This window comes from Coffea arabica, chromosome 11c (genome assembly GCF_036785885.1).
Source record: "Coffea arabica cultivar ET-39 chromosome 11c, Coffea Arabica ET-39 HiFi, whole genome shotgun sequence".
Lineage (NCBI taxonomy): Eukaryota > Viridiplantae > Streptophyta > Magnoliopsida > Gentianales > Rubiaceae > Coffea > Coffea arabica.
This window is the reverse complement of record NC_092330.1, coordinates 43,308,735-43,328,366: the sequence shown is the minus strand read 5'-3', so window position 1 is coordinate 43,328,366 and position 19,632 is coordinate 43,308,735. Positions and strand designations below refer to the sequence as shown.

Below are 19,632 nucleotides of genomic sequence, written 5' to 3'. Positions count from 1 at the left end.
CACTTTCTCAAAAGATTTTATTTTTATTTCTTTTTTGCCCCCATCCCTGAGAAGGCTGATATTCCCACTTCTATGCTTCATGAATCTACTTTGTCTTGTGCTGTTCATTTAATTTGGGTGCTTGATACCAATTTTTAATAGGCATTGAATGTAAAGGGGGAGCCTGGGTTCTTGTTCTGATTTATGTTAATTTGTCGTGGAGGAAAGAGTGGCATTAAACAATGAGTTTGAATTTTTTTCTAAATTCCAGTTTGGATGATTCAGCAGATGGGTTTTATTTCCACGGAACGTGGTTGCATAAAATATGGTTGGATGATCTTAGTGAAATTTACTATGATTGAATGTGTTTTCTTGGTTATATTGCAGATTGAGAAACAACTGTTTGGGCTCAAACCAATGAATTGTCCGGGGCACTGTTTGATATTTGATCATAGGGTTCGTTCATACAGGGGTGAGCTATTCTGATATAGTTTTCGAACTCTTTTGTCTATCATATTTGTAGAACACTAGTATTGCTCTTTAATTTTTACTATTCCAGAATTATGCTTAATTTTCAGAACTACCTCTTCGCCTGGCTGATTTTGGAGTCCTGCATCGGAATGAGGCCAGTGGTGCACTTACTGGTTTAACTCGTGTGAGGAGATTTCAGCAGGTATTAAGACAATGATGGTGATGGTCTAAAATCATCTGCATTGGTTGATGATTGCATCTTGATTCCATTCTTTTGAGTCATAGAGGAGAGGATAATCTAATAACACAAGTGACTTGTAGTAAAAGCTGGTGTTTGGATGTGTTTGTTAACGTCATCTTTCTCGATATTCTTCCCAATACAATGGTTACTCTAACTTGGCCTCGAATAGCTATGTATAGTCTCCAACACTATATAATAGTCTGGTCGTGTGCTCAGTATTGTTTCATGGATATTATTGAAGTCTTTTGCCATTAATTCTCGTTCTAGTGCTAATAGGTCTGTTTTACTTTGAAACTTTGAATTTCTGGCAGGATGATGCACACATTTTCTGCCGTGAATCCCAGGTAAGGCTCTAGTTTATTAGCCTTTGAAAAACTGTTTTGACTCCTGTTGTTAAATAACCATCTTTTGACAGATAAAAGATGAAGTCAAGGGCGTGTTGGATTTTATCAGTCATGCCTACAATATATTTGGGTTCACCTTTGACTTGAAATTATCTACGGTATGCACATTTGGTCTTTTATTATGCAGCTCTTAGTTTGCAAATTAAGGGCATCAGTGCATGCTATTCTTCCTTTTGCTGGTGGTTTTGCACTAATAAGTATTGTAATGGCATCGTTAGTGTCACCAGAAGTTGGTAGCTTTTGCGTCCTTGTTTTTGTTTACATTATCTGTTCTTCACTTGTTGTGTAGAGCCTTGTTGTTTATGCATGCTGCTCCTTTTTGTTCTCTCTATTATTTCTTTCTTCCTTTTTAAACTTTTCACTGCTCGAGAAAGTAGAATTTGACAAACTAACATTTAATTGAGATTATATGTGTAGTTTAAACCGGGCAATCTTTTAGGTCAATGGAATTGCGCAACTTGTTTGTCCTCAGGATAGACCTGATTATTTATCATTAGAAATGGAGTGTAAATCCAGAATTATGTCTCCTTTAGAGGTTACTTGATTGAATGCCAAATTCATCTACTGAATGGCTTGTTTGTTCTGATTAAAAGGAAAAAGAAGCATAAGCGCAATATCTTATTGCACGTTATTTTGGGGAAGTAATGGATGCTATCTTTTTTAGGCATTTCGATAAGATGCATTGGCTTCATCGCATTTGATCTACTACTAGTCTCGTTACCACCCCTTATTTACAACTTAACAGAAGCCTTGCTTCCTGTTGTCTTGGATTGGGTTGAAAAGACATGTTACTTTTGCATGAAAAATAGATTTAAGTTTACAAATCTGACATGCTTTTTTGTTTTTCATAATCCTTGGATTGCAGAGGCCTGAAAAATATCTTGGTGACCTGGAAACATGGGAAAAGGCTGAAGCTGATCTTAAAGAAGCATTGAATGAGTTTGGGAAGCCCTGGCAGGTTTGTCCTTATCTTTTCTTGTGAATGAACATAAGTTTGTTCCACTTGTTTCTATTAGTTTTTGTAATGAAAGAATTAGAGCATAGATGTATATGGTGTTAAACCATCAGTTGCTCAGCCAATTAGAGCTCTGGGGCAGTTTTACTTTCCCCGGTCAATGTGCTGTTACAGAAGATTTCTTATATGCTTATCTGTGTCAGATTCTCAAGCGTAATTGAAGTGGAGTTCGTTCACAGTACCCTATTAGTGGGTTGGTCTGTTTCTGTCATGCTTGGGATTAGCACAACCTTTTCTTTCCTCTAATGCATTGCAGACTGGTTCATACCTGAAAACACTTCTTTTATTTTCTGCAATTAACCCTGGCATGCGATTTGGGAATAATCTTTTAACTCCATTCAATTTGGGAACAATTTATCTTACTATGACTGGCACTGTATGGTATTCAATTTATCTTGACTCCATTCATTTTTGATGCATTAATTTGTTCTCAAAATATGCTTAAAGATGATTTCAAGTCTTCATCCTTTGTCAATAACAATGCTATACTAAACCCAAATTCTGCCCTAGCTTTTACACGCTCAAAATCTCTGGCTATAATCTGCAGTAATATGTTTAGAAAATCTGGTGAGGCTTTGTCTGTATGGTCTTTCTAATGCTGGTTAAGAACATGAGCATATGGTTTTCAGTGTGCACGTGTGATTCTATGATGCCTGAACTGAGATTCAGATGAATGATTGTCAACTGATTTCTTGTAGAGATAGTCATATTTTTCCCTGCTATATAGTAACATTCAATTCAGCAAGATGGTTTGGGGTCAGTTGGGATTTGGAAGGACATTCATTTAGGTAACAGTTGGGAAATGTGGCACATTGTGTTACTAGTGACATTTTTACATAAGAATACAAATATATCGTTGCTCTGGAAATGTATAGAGCTTCCAAAGGTATATCATTTTGGGGAAAGTTTTAGATGCATTTCGACCTTTCAAAATAAAAGTATCTAACATGCTATGGGATAGATGTTAATGAAATTAAGTGTTAAAGAAAAATATTTTAGTGTTACTGCCAGAAGCAGGAAAAGATAAGAAAAGGGGGAATGTCTGCAACTTCTGGTATCTCAAAAGTTGTGAAAACAGTAAAGAGGACTTTATTGTACTATCAGACAATTTTTGATGTATTGCATTTATCTTTCTGCTAAAGATTTATGCTTCTATGATTCCCAATGATTTGGGAGACATGCTGCTTTCTTGGAACTGAGTTTGTTACTTAACTACCTTTTTGATATCAGGGAAAACAACCTTTTGAGCGCATTGAGGTTACAAGAGATGAAGCTCTGCAGATGTTTTCCGATAACCAATTCAAAGTAATTTGACATCTTTTGAAATGCTAGTTGTTTGTGGGAGTCAGTTTTATTGATTGTAGTTTATCTGTTTCAAACAGGTTGAAATAATTAATGATTTACCTGAAGATAAAACTATCACCGTATGCCGATGTGGTCCCTTGGTTGATTTGTGTCGTGGGCCACATATACCAAATACATCCTTCGTTAAAGCTTTCTCTTGTTTAAAGGTGAGGTTCTGATTTCTGTAGGCCTTATCTATATTATTTACAAAGCAGAAGCAGGGGCTTTTCCAGTTAGTTTTTATATTTCCATTCTTGCCCTCATTGATTGTTTCTTAGGACAAGGATGAATCATTAATGCATTATAACTTGCATCATTGTTTCGCATCAACTTTTTCTTTTGGCTTGCACGAGCAGAGGATGTGTGGCTTTTCCATAGTAGGTAAAGAGATGCATTTGTGAAACATTTATTCATATTGTTGCTATGAATTGTAAAATTAGGCTTCCTGAGCGTATTGGAGGGGGAACAAAGACCGTGAAAGGTTGCAAAGAGTTTATGGAATATCATTTCTGGACCAGAAGCGTCTGAAGGTAGGATTCATGCTTTGCAGTTTCCTTTTTGAGTAAAGGCTTATTTTTGCATTTTGTCGCATCATGTAATTAGTATGGCATCTATCTTGTCTCCTGCTATTTTGTACCACCATAGTTCTTATTATTAGATATGGTTCTTTGTTTAACTTGTCAAGACATGCCATTTGAATGTAAAAGCAGTTATTCATATGAGTTGTAGAAAACACGACTAGGACATGTAGGTGTTCATAGTTTTTCTGCTTAGTATGACAAAAGCTATTTGGTACTTGTATTCATGCCTATCTAAGTTTCATTAGGCAGTAGACATGACAAGATAAAATAAAACTTCTATGTGGATTTAATCTATTGAGCCATTTTGGCTCTTTTCTTGTCATTCTGCAATGCTCATATTTATAGCAACGGATTATTGGACTTGCAATTGGCACTTGCTGCCTCAAAAATATTTAGGTAGCTAGTTTTTCAGGAGTGGCACTAATTTTGTGCTTTTAGCTGCTAATTTCTGTACTCCGTGAATTCCTCAAGCGCATTCGTTCAATGGCATCTGAGTGGCTTGAGAAGTTTTACATAAATATATTAGCTTCTTGAAACTTATGGCAAAAGGCATGAGGCTTAGAAAATATGGTTTGTTGCCAGTTTGTTAACGCCTGTCCCTTAGCTGCCCAATCAAAAATTATCTAACCTTGTGAATCATGTAGTAACTTGCGTGATAGTTGAAGTTGGATGTGGAACTGATGATGTGTGAAAAACTGAGTACTGAGAGTGAAGCTTCAGCTTTTATGTTCTATTCTTGCTATCAACTCTTTGTCACTTAATATGATGGGTCATGGTTATTTTTTCCTTCTTTAGAGAGTCAGTGGTAAGAAAGTTCTTACTTGTTGAAGATATCCTTTTGTTAGATGTTTCTTAATTTGTAAATCTTGCATGTTCTCTGGTTGATGTATCCTCAACATTTTGTTTGGCAGGCTTTGTAAATGAAAATATATGGATTTCCACTTCCCGTTGTCAATAATTGATTTCTTTAGCAGTGGATAGTATATCTGCAAAGTGCTAAGATAAGCTGTGAGAGCTTTGATTTGCATTTTGTATGATCTTGGCAGGGTGAATTCTATTAGATTTTGAGCTAGGATTTTGACTTGATAATCTTTCTTGCAGCAATACAAGGATGACCTGGAAGAAGCAAAGAAGTATGACCATGGAGAATTGGCTAAAAAACAAGAACTTTTCTTTTTCCACCCACTTAGGTAGGACCGTGATGTTTTCATTTATCGTACTGTCTGGTCAAATTTGTCAAAATGCCTATGAGACCTGGTTCGGTTGGTCTTGCATAATTTGCAGTCCCGGAAGTTGTTTCTTCCTTCCACGTGGTGCTCGAGTTTGCAACAAACTCTTAGAATTTATACGAAATGAATACTGGAAGAGAGGTTATGAAGAGGTTGGTAATGTATAATGAACTACTACTGTTGCAAACATGTTGTATTATCCATTGAAGTTCACATCTTATGGTGTTCTTTTTGTAGGTTTGGAGTCCAAATATGTATAACATGCAGTTGTGGGAAACTTCTGGTCATGCTGCAAATTATAGGGACAATATGGTCTTATTTGAGGTCAGAAATCAATTTAGTCATTATTATGTATTTTATGTTGTGGCACGACTGATATTTCTGTAGTTGCACTTGCAAATAAGGAGTTTGCTAGAAGTTAGCGCGACTTAATTTCATGTAAAACATGAAAGTTGGCATAATACATTTTTGCCTGATCCGTTAAAGTCCGTTCAAATTTCGAGACTTCAAATTAATAGTCACTTTCTCAAAAGATTTTATTTTTATTTCTTTTTTGCCCCCATCCCTGAGAAGGCTGATATTCCCACTTCTATGCTTCATGAATCTACTTTGTCTTGTGCTGTTCATTTAATTTGGGTGCTTGATACCAATTTTTAATAGGCATTGAATGTAAAGGGGGAGCCTGGGTTCTTGTTCTGATTTATGTTAATTTGTCGTGGAGGAAAGAGTGGCATTAAACAATGAGTTTGAATTTTTTTCTAAATTCCAGTTTGGATGATTCAGCAGATGGGTTTTATTTCCACGGAACGTGGTTGCATAAAATATGGTTGGATGATCTTAGTGAAATTTACTATGATTGAATGTGTTTTCTTGGTTATATTGCAGATTGAGAAACAACTGTTTGGGCTCAAACCAATGAATTGTCCGGGGCACTGTTTGATATTTGATCATAGGGTTCGTTCATACAGGGGTGAGCTATTCTGATATAGTTTTCGAACTCTTTTGTCTATCATATTTGTAGAACACTAGTATTGCTCTTTAATTTTTACTATTCCAGAATTATGCTTAATTTTCAGAACTACCTCTTCGCCTGGCTGATTTTGGAGTCCTGCATCGGAATGAGGCCAGTGGTGCACTTACTGGTTTAACTCGTGTGAGGAGATTTCAGCAGGTATTAAGACAATGATGGTGATGGTCTAAAATCATCTGCATTGGTTGATGATTGCATCTTGATTCCATTCTTTTGAGTCATAGAGGAGAGGATAATCTAATAACACAAGTGACTTGTAGTAAAAGCTGGTGTTTGGATGTGTTTGTTAACGTCATCTTTCTCGATATTCTTCCCAATACAATGGTTACTCTAACTTGGCCTCGAATAGCTATGTATAGTCTCCAACACTATATAATAGTCTGGTCGTGTGCTCAGTATTGTTTCATGGATATTATTGAAGTCTTTTGCCATTAATTCTCGTTCTAGTGCTAATAGGTCTGTTTTACTTTGAAACTTTGAATTTCTGGCAGGATGATGCACACATTTTCTGCCGTGAATCCCAGGTAAGGCTCTAGTTTATTAGCCTTTGAAAAACTGTTTTGACTCCTGTTGTTAAATAACCATCTTTTGACAGATAAAAGATGAAGTCAAGGGCGTGTTGGATTTTATCAGTCATGCCTACAATATATTTGGGTTCACCTTTGACTTGAAATTATCTACGGTATGCACATTTGGTCTTTTATTATGCAGCTCTTAGTTTGCAAATTAAGGGCATCAGTGCATGCTATTCTTCCTTTTGCTGGTGGTTTTGCACTAATAAGTATTGTAATGGCATCGTTAGTGTCACCAGAAGTTGGTAGCTTTTGCGTCCTTGTTTTTGTTTACATTATCTGTTCTTCACTTGTTGTGTAGAGCCTTGTTGTTTATGCATGCTGCTCCTTTTTGTTCTCTCTATTATTTCTTTCTTCCTTTTTAAACTTTTCACTGCTCGAGAAAGTAGAATTTGACAAACTAACATTTAATTGAGATTATATGTGTAGTTTAAACCGGGCAATCTTTTAGGTCAATGGAATTGCGCAACTTGTTTGTCCTCAGGATAGACCTGATTATTTATCATTAGAAATGGAGTGTAAATCCAGAATTATGTCTCCTTTAGAGGTTACTTGATTGAATGCCAAATTCATCTACTGAATGGCTTGTTTGTTCTGATTAAAAGGAAAAAGAAGCATAAGCGCAATATCTTATTGCACGTTATTTTGGGGAAGTAATGGATGCTATCTTTTTTAGGCATTTCGATAAGATGCATTGGCTTCATCGCATTTGATCTACTACTAGTCTCGTTACCACCCCTTATTTACAACTTAACAGAAGCCTTGCTTCCTGTTGTCTTGGATTGGGTTGAAAAGACATGTTACTTTTGCATGAAAAATAGATTTAAGTTTACAAATCTGACATGCTTTTTTGTTTTTCATAATCCTTGGATTGCAGAGGCCTGAAAAATATCTTGGTGACCTGGAAACATGGGAAAAGGCTGAAGCTGATCTTAAAGAAGCATTGAATGAGTTTGGGAAGCCCTGGCAGGTTTGTCCTTATCTTTTCTTGTGAATGAACATAAGTTTGTTCCACTTGTTTCTATTAGTTTTTGTAATGAAAGAATTAGAGCATAGATGTATATGGTGTTAAACCATCAGTTGCTCAGCCAATTAGAGCTCTGGGGCAGTTTTACTTTCCCCGGTCAATGTGCTGTTACAGAAGATTTCTTATATGCTTATCTGTGTCAGATTCTCAAGCGTAATTGAAGTGGAGTTCGTTCACAGTACCCTATTAGTGGGTTGGTCTGTTTCTGTCATGCTTGGGATTAGCACAACCTTTTCTTTCCTCTAATGCATTGCAGACTGGTTCATACCTGAAAACACTTCTTTTATTTTCTGCAATTAACCCTGGCATGCGATTTGGGAATAATCTTTTAACTCCATTCAATTTGGGAACAATTTATCTTACTATGACTGGCACTGTATGGTATTCAATTTATCTTGACTCCATTCATTTTTGATGCATTAATTTGTTCTCAAAATATGCTTAAAGATGATTTCAAGTCTTCATCCTTTGTCAATAACAATGCTATACTAAACCCAAATTCTGCCCTAGCTTTTACACGCTCAAAATCTCTGGCTATAATCTGCAGTAATATGTTTAGAAAATCTGGTGAGGCTTTGTCTGTATGGTCTTTCTAATGCTGGTTAAGAACATGAGCATATGGTTTTCAGTGTGCACGTGTGATTCTATGATGCCTGAACTGAGATTCAGATGAATGATTGTCAACTGATTTCTTGTAGAGATAGTCATATTTTTCCCTGCTATATAGTAACATTCAATTCAGCAAGATGGTTTGGGGTCAGTTGGGATTTGGAAGGACATTCATTTAGGTAACAGTTGGGAAATGTGGCACATTGTGTTACTAGTGACATTTTTACATAAGAATACAAATATATCGTTGCTCTGGAAATGTATAGAGCTTCCAAAGGTATATCATTTTGGGGAAAGTTTTAGATGCATTTCGACCTTTCAAAATAAAAGTATCTAACATGCTATGGGATAGATGTTAATGAAATTAAGTGTTAAAGAAAAATATTTTAGTGTTACTGCCAGAAGCAGGAAAAGATAAGAAAAGGGGGAATGTCTGCAACTTCTGGTATCTCAAAAGTTGTGAAAACAGTAAAGAGGACTTTATTGTACTATCAGACAATTTTTGATGTATTGCATTTATCTTTCTGCTAAAGATTTATGCTTCTATGATTCCCAATGATTTGGGAGACATGCTGCTTTCTTGGAACTGAGTTTGTTACTTAACTACCTTTTTGATATCAGGGAAAACAACCTTTTGAGCGCATTGAGGTTACAAGAGATGAAGCTCTGCAGATGTTTTCCGATAACCAATTCAAAGTAATTTGACATCTTTTGAAATGCTAGTTGTTTGTGGGAGTCAGTTTTATTGATTGTAGTTTATCTGTTTCAAACAGGTTGAAATAATTAATGATTTACCTGAAGATAAAACTATCACCGTATGCCGATGTGGTCCCTTGGTTGATTTGTGTCGTGGGCCACATATACCAAATACATCCTTCGTTAAAGCTTTCTCTTGTTTAAAGGTGAGGTTCTGATTTCTGTAGGCCTTATCTATATTATTTACAAAGCAGAAGCAGGGGCTTTTCCAGTTAGTTTTTATATTTCCATTCTTGCCCTCATTGATTGTTTCTTAGGACAAGGATGAATCATTAATGCATTATAACTTGCATCATTGTTTCGCATCAACTTTTTCTTTTGGCTTGCACGAGCAGAGGATGTGTGGCTTTTCCATAGTAGGTAAAGAGATGCATTTGTGAAACATTTATTCATATTGTTGCTATGAATTGTAAAATTAGGCTTCCTGAGCGTATTGGAGGGGGAACAAAGACCGTGAAAGGTTGCAAAGAGTTTATGGAATATCATTTCTGGACCAGAAGCGTCTGAAGGTAGGATTCATGCTTTGCAGTTTCCTTTTTGAGTAAAGGCTTATTTTTGCATTTTGTCGCATCATGTAATTAGTATGGCATCTATCTTGTCTCCTGCTATTTTGTACCACCATAGTTCTTATTATTAGATATGGTTCTTTGTTTAACTTGTCAAGACATGCCATTTGAATGTAAAAGCAGTTATTCATATGAGTTGTAGAAAACACGACTAGGACATGTAGGTGTTCATAGTTTTTCTGCTTAGTATGACAAAAGCTATTTGGTACTTGTATTCATGCCTATCTAAGTTTCATTAGGCAGTAGACATGACAAGATAAAATAAAACTTCTATGTGGATTTAATCTATTGAGCCATTTTGGCTCTTTTCTTGTCATTCTGCAATGCTCATATTTATAGCAACGGATTATTGGACTTGCAATTGGCACTTGCTGCCTCAAAAATATTTAGGTAGCTAGTTTTTCAGGAGTGGCACTAATTTTGTGCTTTTAGCTGCTAATTTCTGTACTCCGTGAATTCCTCAAGCGCATTCGTTCAATGGCATCTGAGTGGCTTGAGAAGTTTTACATAAATATATTAGCTTCTTGAAACTTATGGCAAAAGGCATGAGGCTTAGAAAATATGGTTTGTTGCCAGTTTGTTAACGCCTGTCCCTTAGCTGCCCAATCAAAAATTATCTAACCTTGTGAATCATGTAGTAACTTGCGTGATAGTTGAAGTTGGATGTGGAACTGATGATGTGTGAAAAACTGAGTACTGAGAGTGAAGCTTCAGCTTTTATGTTCTATTCTTGCTATCAACTCTTTGTCACTTAATATGATGGGTCATGGTTATTTTTTCCTTCTTTAGAGAGTCAGTGGTAAGAAAGTTCTTACTTGTTGAAGATATCCTTTTGTTAGATGTTTCTTAATTTGTAAATCTTGCATGTTCTCTGGTTGATGTATCCTCAACATTTTGTTTGGCAGGCTTTGTAAATGAAAATATATGGATTTCCACTTCCCGTTGTCAATAATTGATTTCTTTAGCAGTGGATAGTATATCTGCAAAGTGCTAAGATAAGCTGTGAGAGCTTTGATTTGCATTTTGTATGATCTTGGCAGGGTGAATTCTATTAGATTTTGAGCTAGGATTTTGACTTGATAATCTTTCTTGCAGCAATACAAGGATGACCTGGAAGAAGCAAAGAAGTATGACCATGGAGAATTGGCTAAAAAACAAGAACTTTTCTTTTTCCACCCACTTAGGTAGGACCGTGATGTTTTCATTTATCGTACTGTCTGGTCAAATTTGTCAAAATGCCTATGAGACCTGGTTCGGTTGGTCTTGCATAATTTGCAGTCCCGGAAGTTGTTTCTTCCTTCCACGTGGTGCTCGAGTTTGCAACAAACTCTTAGAATTTATACGAAATGAATACTGGAAGAGAGGTTATGAAGAGGTTGGTAATGTATAATGAACTACTACTGTTGCAAACATGTTGTATTATCCATTGAAGTTCACATCTTATGGTGTTCTTTTTGTAGGTTCGGAGTCCAAATATGTATAACATGCAGTTATGGGAAACTTCTGGTCATGCTGCAAATTATAGGGACAATATGGTCTTATTTGAGGTCAGAAATCAATTTAGTCATTATTATGTATTTTATGTTGTGGCACGACTGATATTTCTGTAGTTGCACTTGCAAATAAGGAGTTTGCTAGAAGTTAGCGCGACTTAATTTCATGTAAAACATGAAAGTTGGCATAATACATTTTTGCCTGATCCGTTAAAGTCCGTTCAAATTTCGAGACTTCAAATTAATAGTCACTTTCTCAAAAGATTTTATTTTTATTTCTTTTTTGCCCCCATCCCTGAGAAGGCTGATATTCCCACTTCTATGCTTCATGAATCTACTTTGTCTTGTGCTGTTCATTTAATTTGGGTGCTTGATACCAATTTTTAATAGGCATTGAATGTAAAGGGGGAGCCTGGGTTCTTGTTCTGATTTATGTTAATTTGTCGTGGAGGAAAGAGTGGCATTAAACAATGAATTTTTTGCTAAATTCCAGTTTGGATGATTCAGCAGATGGGTTTTATTTCCACGGAACGTGGTTGCATAAAATATGGTTGGATGATCTTAGTGAAATTTAATATGATTGAACGTGTTTTCTTGGTTATATTGCAGATTGAGAAACAACAGTTTGGGCTCAAACCAATGAATTGTCCGGGGCACTGTTTGATATTTGATCATAGGGTTCGTTCATACAGGGGTGAGCTATTCTGATATAGTTTTCCAACTCTTTTGTCTATCATATTTGTAGAACGCTAGTATTGCTCTTTAATTTTTACTATTCCAGAATTCTGCTTAATTTTCAGAACTACCTCTTGCACAATCGTTTGGGCTTGTGTTCCTAAATTTGCCAAGCCTAACTGAAAACACCCTCTTTTCATCAATACTATTTTCAGCCTCAGATGGCTTAGGACCACAAGGAACAGCAACGCCTACGTTCCCTGAAGCCACCCTGTCTTCATCTCTTGACTCATCAAACTCAAAAACTGGATTTTCAACGGAAAATTCAGGGCTGAAAAGGGTCCCTCTGCAGAGCGGGCAAGTTGAATTTGACGATAACCATGTGTCTATACAATCTATATGGAAAGCATGGCTACATAGCGGTAACAACCTTAACTTATCTTGATCTGAGAACTCGCAAAGGCAAACAGCACAATCAAACGGCTCTTTTAAGCCCATTATGTCTTTGTAAAGAAAAACTGGTAAAGCATCAATAAAGGCTTGATCTAGACCTGAATCATGAAGATGGAATAGCTGTTGTAACCGTCTCTGGTAAGCTTCAGAACCAGACAAATCAGGATATCCATTAGATTGAGAATTTTGTGATGACCTCCTCCTCATGAGGAACCTTACAAGCAAGTGGAGCAGACCAGAGATGAAAAATACAACTGCTAATATCACAATAATGAAAAGAATTGCAGGACTAATCTTACTTCCAGATTGAATCCAAGGCATTTTTAGCACCAAAAGACCATAGCTTTCCTCCTCAATTTTCTCGAAGTCCCTGAGCTTAATTTCTACCACTACTAGTTTGCTGCTTTCAAGAAACCATTTGCCGATGTTGCCCAGCTTGAGGACAAGCCCGGCTCAGAGATTAACGCGAACAAGTAATGGACCCATATTTCCTTCCCTTCTCGCATTTACAAGAAACCCACTTGGGTTTAATTAATGAAGACACAAGAAAAAGCAAATCTTTGATACGGATTCGGGGTGCAATCGCAGTAGACTACCCCTACTTAAGCATGATAAAAATTCAACCTTTTCCGTTGCTTTGAGTAGTAAACTGGGAAACTAGAAGTTTGCAGGTGATGTCAAGATTTTAGCAGCTTACCTAATAGAGGCTCCATGAATACCAATCAATCAATCTTTATATCTGATACAAAATCCACGAATGATGAAAACTCTTTGGAGTTGTCTTTTGTCTTCCTTTGTTTCTTGGATGATGTGGCCTTGGACAGTTCTGTTTTGCAGTGTAGCAGAGACTCTGGGACAGGCGTCTCTCCCTCTTTTAAAGGATGCACAATTTTCTCCTTTTATAATGTTTCAATTTATATCAAGTGGAGGGAGGAATTGCTGAATTACTCTGCACTTAAGCCCATGTACACCAAAAAAAAAAAAAAAGGAATTATTATAAGATTTTTTTTTTGGTTTTTTTTTTTTTTACTGTCAAAGCACAATAAGTGTTTTTGGATTGATCATTATTTGAAAATTTCAAATAAATAATTGCGTGATTAATATTATCCATCTTGGCAATCATCCCCGCCGATTCTTTAATTGCTGAAAAAAAAGAGAAATTATTTATGTCAAATATACAGAAGAAAACCTCAATTATTAAAAAAAAGGAAAAAGAAAAGAAAAGAAAAGCTCAAGTAAAGATCGAAATGGTCTAGGTCAAAGGTCTAGCTAAAAAGAACCGCAGATGATCTTGACTTAAGGCTTCGGGTTGAATTCCACAGGCATGAGCCCGCAACAAGAGCCCGCCCATCATTTTTTATCCAAATCCCAACAAATCTTTGCTGGATGACCGTATCAACACCCGGAGGGAAAGTCTGTACAACAGAAGTTATAATGCTACTAATTTCGCCTTTATTGAATCATAAAGTTGGAATTTGTCAGTTTCTGTGCAGAAGCTTTGTCAATTAATTAGCATGGCGATTCTTTTTCTTTTCTTGGTTTATCATAATTAACATATCAGGCAAAGATATTAATCCTTTGTCCTCCTAAAATTTTTTCGATTTTCATAGGGATATTATTATTATTAATCAAATGGGTCCTCTATAATAGTGGGATATTCGAATGGCAAAAACTACAAAAGCATGAAAGAGAAAAAAGTGAAACTCCAAAGAAATAGTAGTAATATACTAAACTGAAGTAGGTATTATATATATTACCAGCTACTTAAAACGTAGCACCTAACATGGCATATGTTAGTAGACGTACGTTTGTACTGTACGTTGAGATGCCAACAATCTACGGCAAACTCACGAACAGACAAAACGCCAAAACACGACAATAATACTAAATAGTTGATGGTTCTAACACTTTGACCATCATATCAAAACCTAGTCCAGCCACAAAAAAACCTGATCCATAAGCTTTGATGGTTTTGATATTATAACCATCATGTTAAAACCTCTAGTTTAAACACAACACAAAATGCTAAACGATATATGCCTGCTTGATGATGGTTGTGCCATTGTAACCAACCATCACAATATACTAATTAAACACGAAAAAGAGCTAATTATAGTAGTGCAAACCATTTCTCTTACTCTTTGTTGCACAAAGTTGAACCAACTCCTTCACAACATCATCGATCTCTTCCTCTCCTTTCAACTCCAATTTCTCTTGCAATTCTCTCGCCTTTTTCCTTACGGATTCTCCACTTGCCTCCTTCGTGACTTTGTTAATTGTTTCTGCCATTCTTTCCCTGTGAAGCTTTCCCTTCGAGTCTCTCAAAACCTCCACCCCAGCGCCAACTTCTTCAATCAATCGAGCATTAATAGGTTGATCAAGGTGCATGGGCATGGCTATGATTGGAAGCCAAATTTCATGCTCTCCATCACAGAATTCCAACCACAATGACTCACGAAGCCACCAACGTTAGGATGGGTCAAAATTTTTGCTTGTGGAGCCCATCCATTGACAACAAGTCCCCTCTTCCGAACCCTCTCGAAAAATCCTTTTGGCAAAGTTTCTTCGAACACAATGTTTTCTCCTTTAGGAAACCTCACAACCCATATGAAATCTACATTGCTAAACTCTAAACCGTAGGCAATCTCTTCCATATCTTCCTTCGAGAGAAAATACTCGCTCCCAAAAGAAATAAAAACGGTTGAACCCTTTTTTTTTTGTTTAGTCATTGCATAATTCTACAATCTTCGTCGTCTAGTACAGGGTCCTGGACAAGGGGGCCAACGGGGACAACTTTCTTGCCAGTTAAGCAAGAAAAATAGTCAAAATATTTCCCTTCAATCACCTTAAAACCCTTGATCAGAATAATCTTAGAAGATCGCTCCATGCAATTAACAACGCGATATGTATCACGATCACGCCTTTTCAAGTTCTCAACAAAAACGGATTCATAATCGCGATAAAAGATTGTGTTACCATAAGGGTATTTCGTACCTGGATTCTTGAAGAAGTGCAGCCCAAAAGAAGTCATGGTGGCGCTACTGCTGATAAACACAACAGCCGGGATATTAAAGGCTGAGGCAGTCTCTGGAGCCCATGGCTGAAGAAGATCGTAAATAAGCAAGTCAGGCTTCAAACTTTTCAACACGTTGCAAAAGTTTGGTTTAGCCATGTCAAAAGCGTCCTTGAGGGTGGGCATCAGATGGGGTGGAAGGCCGTTGGTGGTATGATACTTAGCAGGAAGTTCTGGCAACTTGGGAAGATGGAGTTCAACAAGATGAATTGACTGAGAAACTTTTCAGTCAATTTTGATCTCACAGAACTGAGGGTAGCCGGGGAAAAGCACAGGTAAACATTGAAGTTTCTGGCGGTGAGTTTCTTGGCTAGTTCCAAGTAAGGAGAGACATGTCCATGAGCCAGTCATGGGAGCATGAGAACATTGAAAGTTGCATGATTTTCCATTGATGATAAACAAAAACGCACAGGAATTTCTCCAAAAAAAAAAAAAAAACCTCACAAAAATGCTCACAAGAATTGCTCAAAAGCTCACAAAAAACTCTCACAAGAATATTAACTGGGGATTGAAGAGACGAACTTCTGTGTGGTGAAGGTGGGGAGGAGAAGGCTCTATTTATTGAGTTTTCGGGGTGATATCCATGGAAACTTACCTTGTTGATTGTGCAATTAAAAGGAATGAGAATATTTCATGAAATTTTGGGAATCAGAATCTTAAGGCAATCGTTCAGTATGTCAAGTTTCCATGCAAGACAATATATGCATTAGCCTTGTATTCATTTCCTAAAATATAACCGATTTTATCTCCCTTCCATGCATACCAAAATTTTAAAATTATTCACGTGACTGTTTACATATGGAAAGGTGATTATTTTTTCCTTCTAGCATTCCTTGTATGAAAAAAAATTTGATCAGTTGAATACTTTTAACGCCCATTAAACAACTAATTTATGCAGGTAAAACTGTTCAATTGTCAATCTCACTTGTACATTTCTCTTCATAAGATGTATAAGTATGCAATATTTTCTTTCTTCCCTCACCCCCCCTTCACCCTAAAAGTATGTAGTACTTTTAACTGTCTTGTGGCTAGTGAAGTTGTTTGTAAATTAATTATCCTATGGATCGTTAATTAGTTGCATTAGTTTGGAGTATGAAGCCATTTATTACGCATAGATCAGACAAATTTGGATAAAATGGTTAACTATCTTTTCGAGCATGTGGTGGCTGATATTAATACTGGAAATATTTAACTAATCAAAGATTTTGAGATTAATACTGAAAATTTTTAATAAACCAAAAATTTTCAGATCTTTTAGTACAAGATGCTATGAGAAAAATTCCTTATTACTCTAATACAAAATACAAAAAAACAAGGAGGAAAGATATTAATCGGGGAATCGGGTGGTGTAAAGGATATAGAGCATAAATGAGCATAAGAAGAATTGGTAAATTTGCTGCAGATGGTGATATCATGACTGAAACCCTAACCAACACATCTAATTATGTAATGCATGGATACCGGGTTTGATGTAAAGATTCCAACTTCCCATTGAATGTAGAGTCAATAATGGTCTAACAATAAAAGACTTAACAATTTTGACAAAAATTTCTACCAGCCAAATTGTTTCTAATTTCCATATTGGAGATTGATTTGTTATTAAGAATTTAGTTCATTTTTTGGCTATAAAAGTTTCTTAGTTTTGTATTACAATAAAATCTATATAAATTAATAACTTCTATTAAATAATAATTTTTCGTCTTGATTCGGACTAACGAGCTAAATTAATAATTTTAATAAATAACATGACAATAATTGTTTTGAGAATCTTATGTAACTCTTTGGCCCCATGCGTTTCATAAATTAATATTTCATTGAAATTATATATCATATTTTCCTAAAATATGACTATATTGTTGTTTTTTTTTCCAAATACCTATTGTTGCAATTATTTTTGAAAGTATGTGGGATGCTTTCTACCATACTCACATAATACTTTATATATTTGATTAATCGTTGTTGGAAAGATACAGTTTAATAATGAGATATGTAAGAAGATTTTGTGTTTGTTATTTCTAAAAAGATTTGCTTGTCATTTACATACATAATGTTATTAATTTGATTCTTTGTATGCATTTAATAAAATGGAAGAGGATATGTATCATTTAGTGTTTCTAAATCTTTTTGCCTTCTGATAATAGAAAAATGATATGAGTTTCGTATATTAATATAATTAAATTATACTTTCAAATCAAGAAAATTAGGATTGGTTTATATTCTATAAACTATTAGCCTCCTTTTATTGATTAAATAATTCATATTTTTATAAAATAAAATAAAATTTTAGTTGATTAAATGAGTTTTTTTTTTGAATTGTATGTAAACTTGATAAATTAATAAATTATTAATTTATAGAGATTTTAATGTACGTCAAATTAAGATACAAATTTCCCACAAATTGAGACTTTTTTGTTAGCATATTTTCTTGACGACTAAGCTTAAGTTGCACGAGCCCAAGTCTTTTAAATGGCAAATCAATGCCCGACCTAAGAGAGTCTTCGAATACCCACGAAATTCCGCTGAAGAAAAACAATTCACCAATAGTCCATGGGCTGTGATTCGGACAATTCTTTGGGTTCTCTTGAAATCCAGGTTACCCATTGTTTAGCAACGCTTAAGATGTCACACAACAAAATCAAAAATTAAAAAAAGGAAAAAAAATGATAATTTCTAATTTAACTCTCAATTATATTCCTCCTTTTTCTCTTTACGGTTTAATGTTTTTTTATTTATTCTTGTAAATTATAATCATTTAGTACATGAGGTACAAATAACATGCAAATGCAAAAGAATATAGGCAGTATATCCAAAATTCAAATTCAGCGGTTGTATACAACACCTCGAGCTTCTTTCTTTCTTTCATTCTTTTTTTTTTTTTGGGTTGAATCAATGATCTTGAGCTTTATGTTGAAACATAGTTAAAATGTGAATATTTTGCTTTGCGAGCAACTGGTACTTGATATTCTGATTATTTAACCTCTACTTTTTACATTTAAAATACACAAATTACTAATTGAAGAACAAAATCCTCTTCTTCTTCTTCTTCTTTTTTTTACTCTTACGTGGTAGGATATATTTAAGTTTATTGACGAACATAAAGAAGCAACTTTGCGTTCTGAACCTCCCTCTTCCCCTTTATAAACGTTCGACCAATTTAGCAAGAGCTAAACTACCTTTTTGTTTTTTTTTTCCTGGGTACTAGCAGAAGTATAGGGTAAACTCTTAGTACTTGAAATTCATACTAAATTGAAGAACTTAGATTAATTTGCCGAATAAATAGTGACAACTGTTAAGCAAAAAAAAAGGGAAAAAGCTGTGTGTAGTAAGACGAGTAACTCGTACCCCATTCCATCCTCCTCGGACGTCCAAAACTTGTGGCACAAGTAATTTTGAGTTTCTTAAAAATTATCGTACATAATTTGAGATTCTTTGTTAACCTTCTTTACAAACAAGTAAGTTTGTTCTATTGGTTGAAGGAAAGTCTTAGATTTGCTTCAACTTGGGAAATATGCCCTTACACAAATCTGCTTCTTTTTTTTTTTTTGTATTTCCCGTTTTTGGTTACTACTTACTAGTTTATAACAGCTTCCTTTTCTCAATTTGCCGGTTAGGTAAGATTACCGATTTCTTCTTTGACAAGGGAAAAAACACGTGCAAATTGTTTATTCACCAAATCAAATGGTGATTCCTTGTAGCCCACGCCAGTGGTTATTACATTAACCAGAGCCCAAATATGACCCGCTGAAATAAATAGACAACCCCAACACGGCCTCCAACTAGTACCTTGTCCAAACTATCCTTCCCTTCCACCGAACCCACTGCTTGAATTAGTAAAATTTCTCCCATAACGCTTAATACAAAGTAGTAGTAGCTTAAGCTTGCAGAAAAGCCGGCCAGCGATGGATTTTTAGGATGCGTTTGATAAGATTGAACTTTGAATCCATTAATTTATTGAATTATTAAGTATTAAATCTAATATATTTGAGTCCATATCAAATTTAGTGATAAGTAAATAGCTTATCACTTAATTTTGGGAGTAAATTTTGTCTAAAAAATTTAGTGCCACTTAATTAATTCAGTTGTTTAATATTTTTTTATCAAACGGTTTGAATAT

General features: G+C 35.4%; 2 protein-coding genes and 2 pseudogenes across 2 annotated transcripts; 2 read left to right on the top strand and 2 right to left on the bottom strand.

Moving 5' to 3' along the window:
• LOC140016458 (uncharacterized) overlaps positions 1-9,200 on the top strand; it is a 54,420-nt pseudogene extending 45,220 nt beyond the window's left edge.
• Positions 8,331-12,025, top strand: LOC140016609 (threonine--tRNA ligase, mitochondrial 1-like). The gene is made up of 7 exons (XM_072070172.1): positions 8,331-8,474; positions 9,124-9,198; positions 9,276-9,404; positions 10,920-11,008; positions 11,103-11,199; positions 11,285-11,371; positions 11,927-12,025. Exons 1-7 carry the CDS (start codon positions 8,331-8,333, stop codon positions 12,023-12,025), a joined length of 720 nt encoding a protein of 239 aa, XP_071926273.1.
• Positions 12,026-12,030: 5 nt separating this feature from the next.
• On the bottom strand, positions 12,031-13,306 carry LOC140016460 (RING-H2 finger protein ATL46-like). The gene has a single exon (XM_072069983.1). It carries the CDS (start codon positions 12,764-12,766, stop codon positions 12,107-12,109), a length of 660 nt encoding a protein of 219 aa, XP_071926084.1. The 5' UTR covers positions 12,767-13,306; the 3' UTR covers positions 12,031-12,106.
• A 1,245-nt stretch (positions 13,307-14,551) lies between these two features.
• Positions 14,552-15,907, bottom strand: LOC140016607 (UDP-glucosyltransferase 29-like; annotated as a pseudogene).
• Between the last annotated feature and the right edge of the window lie 3,725 nt (positions 15,908-19,632).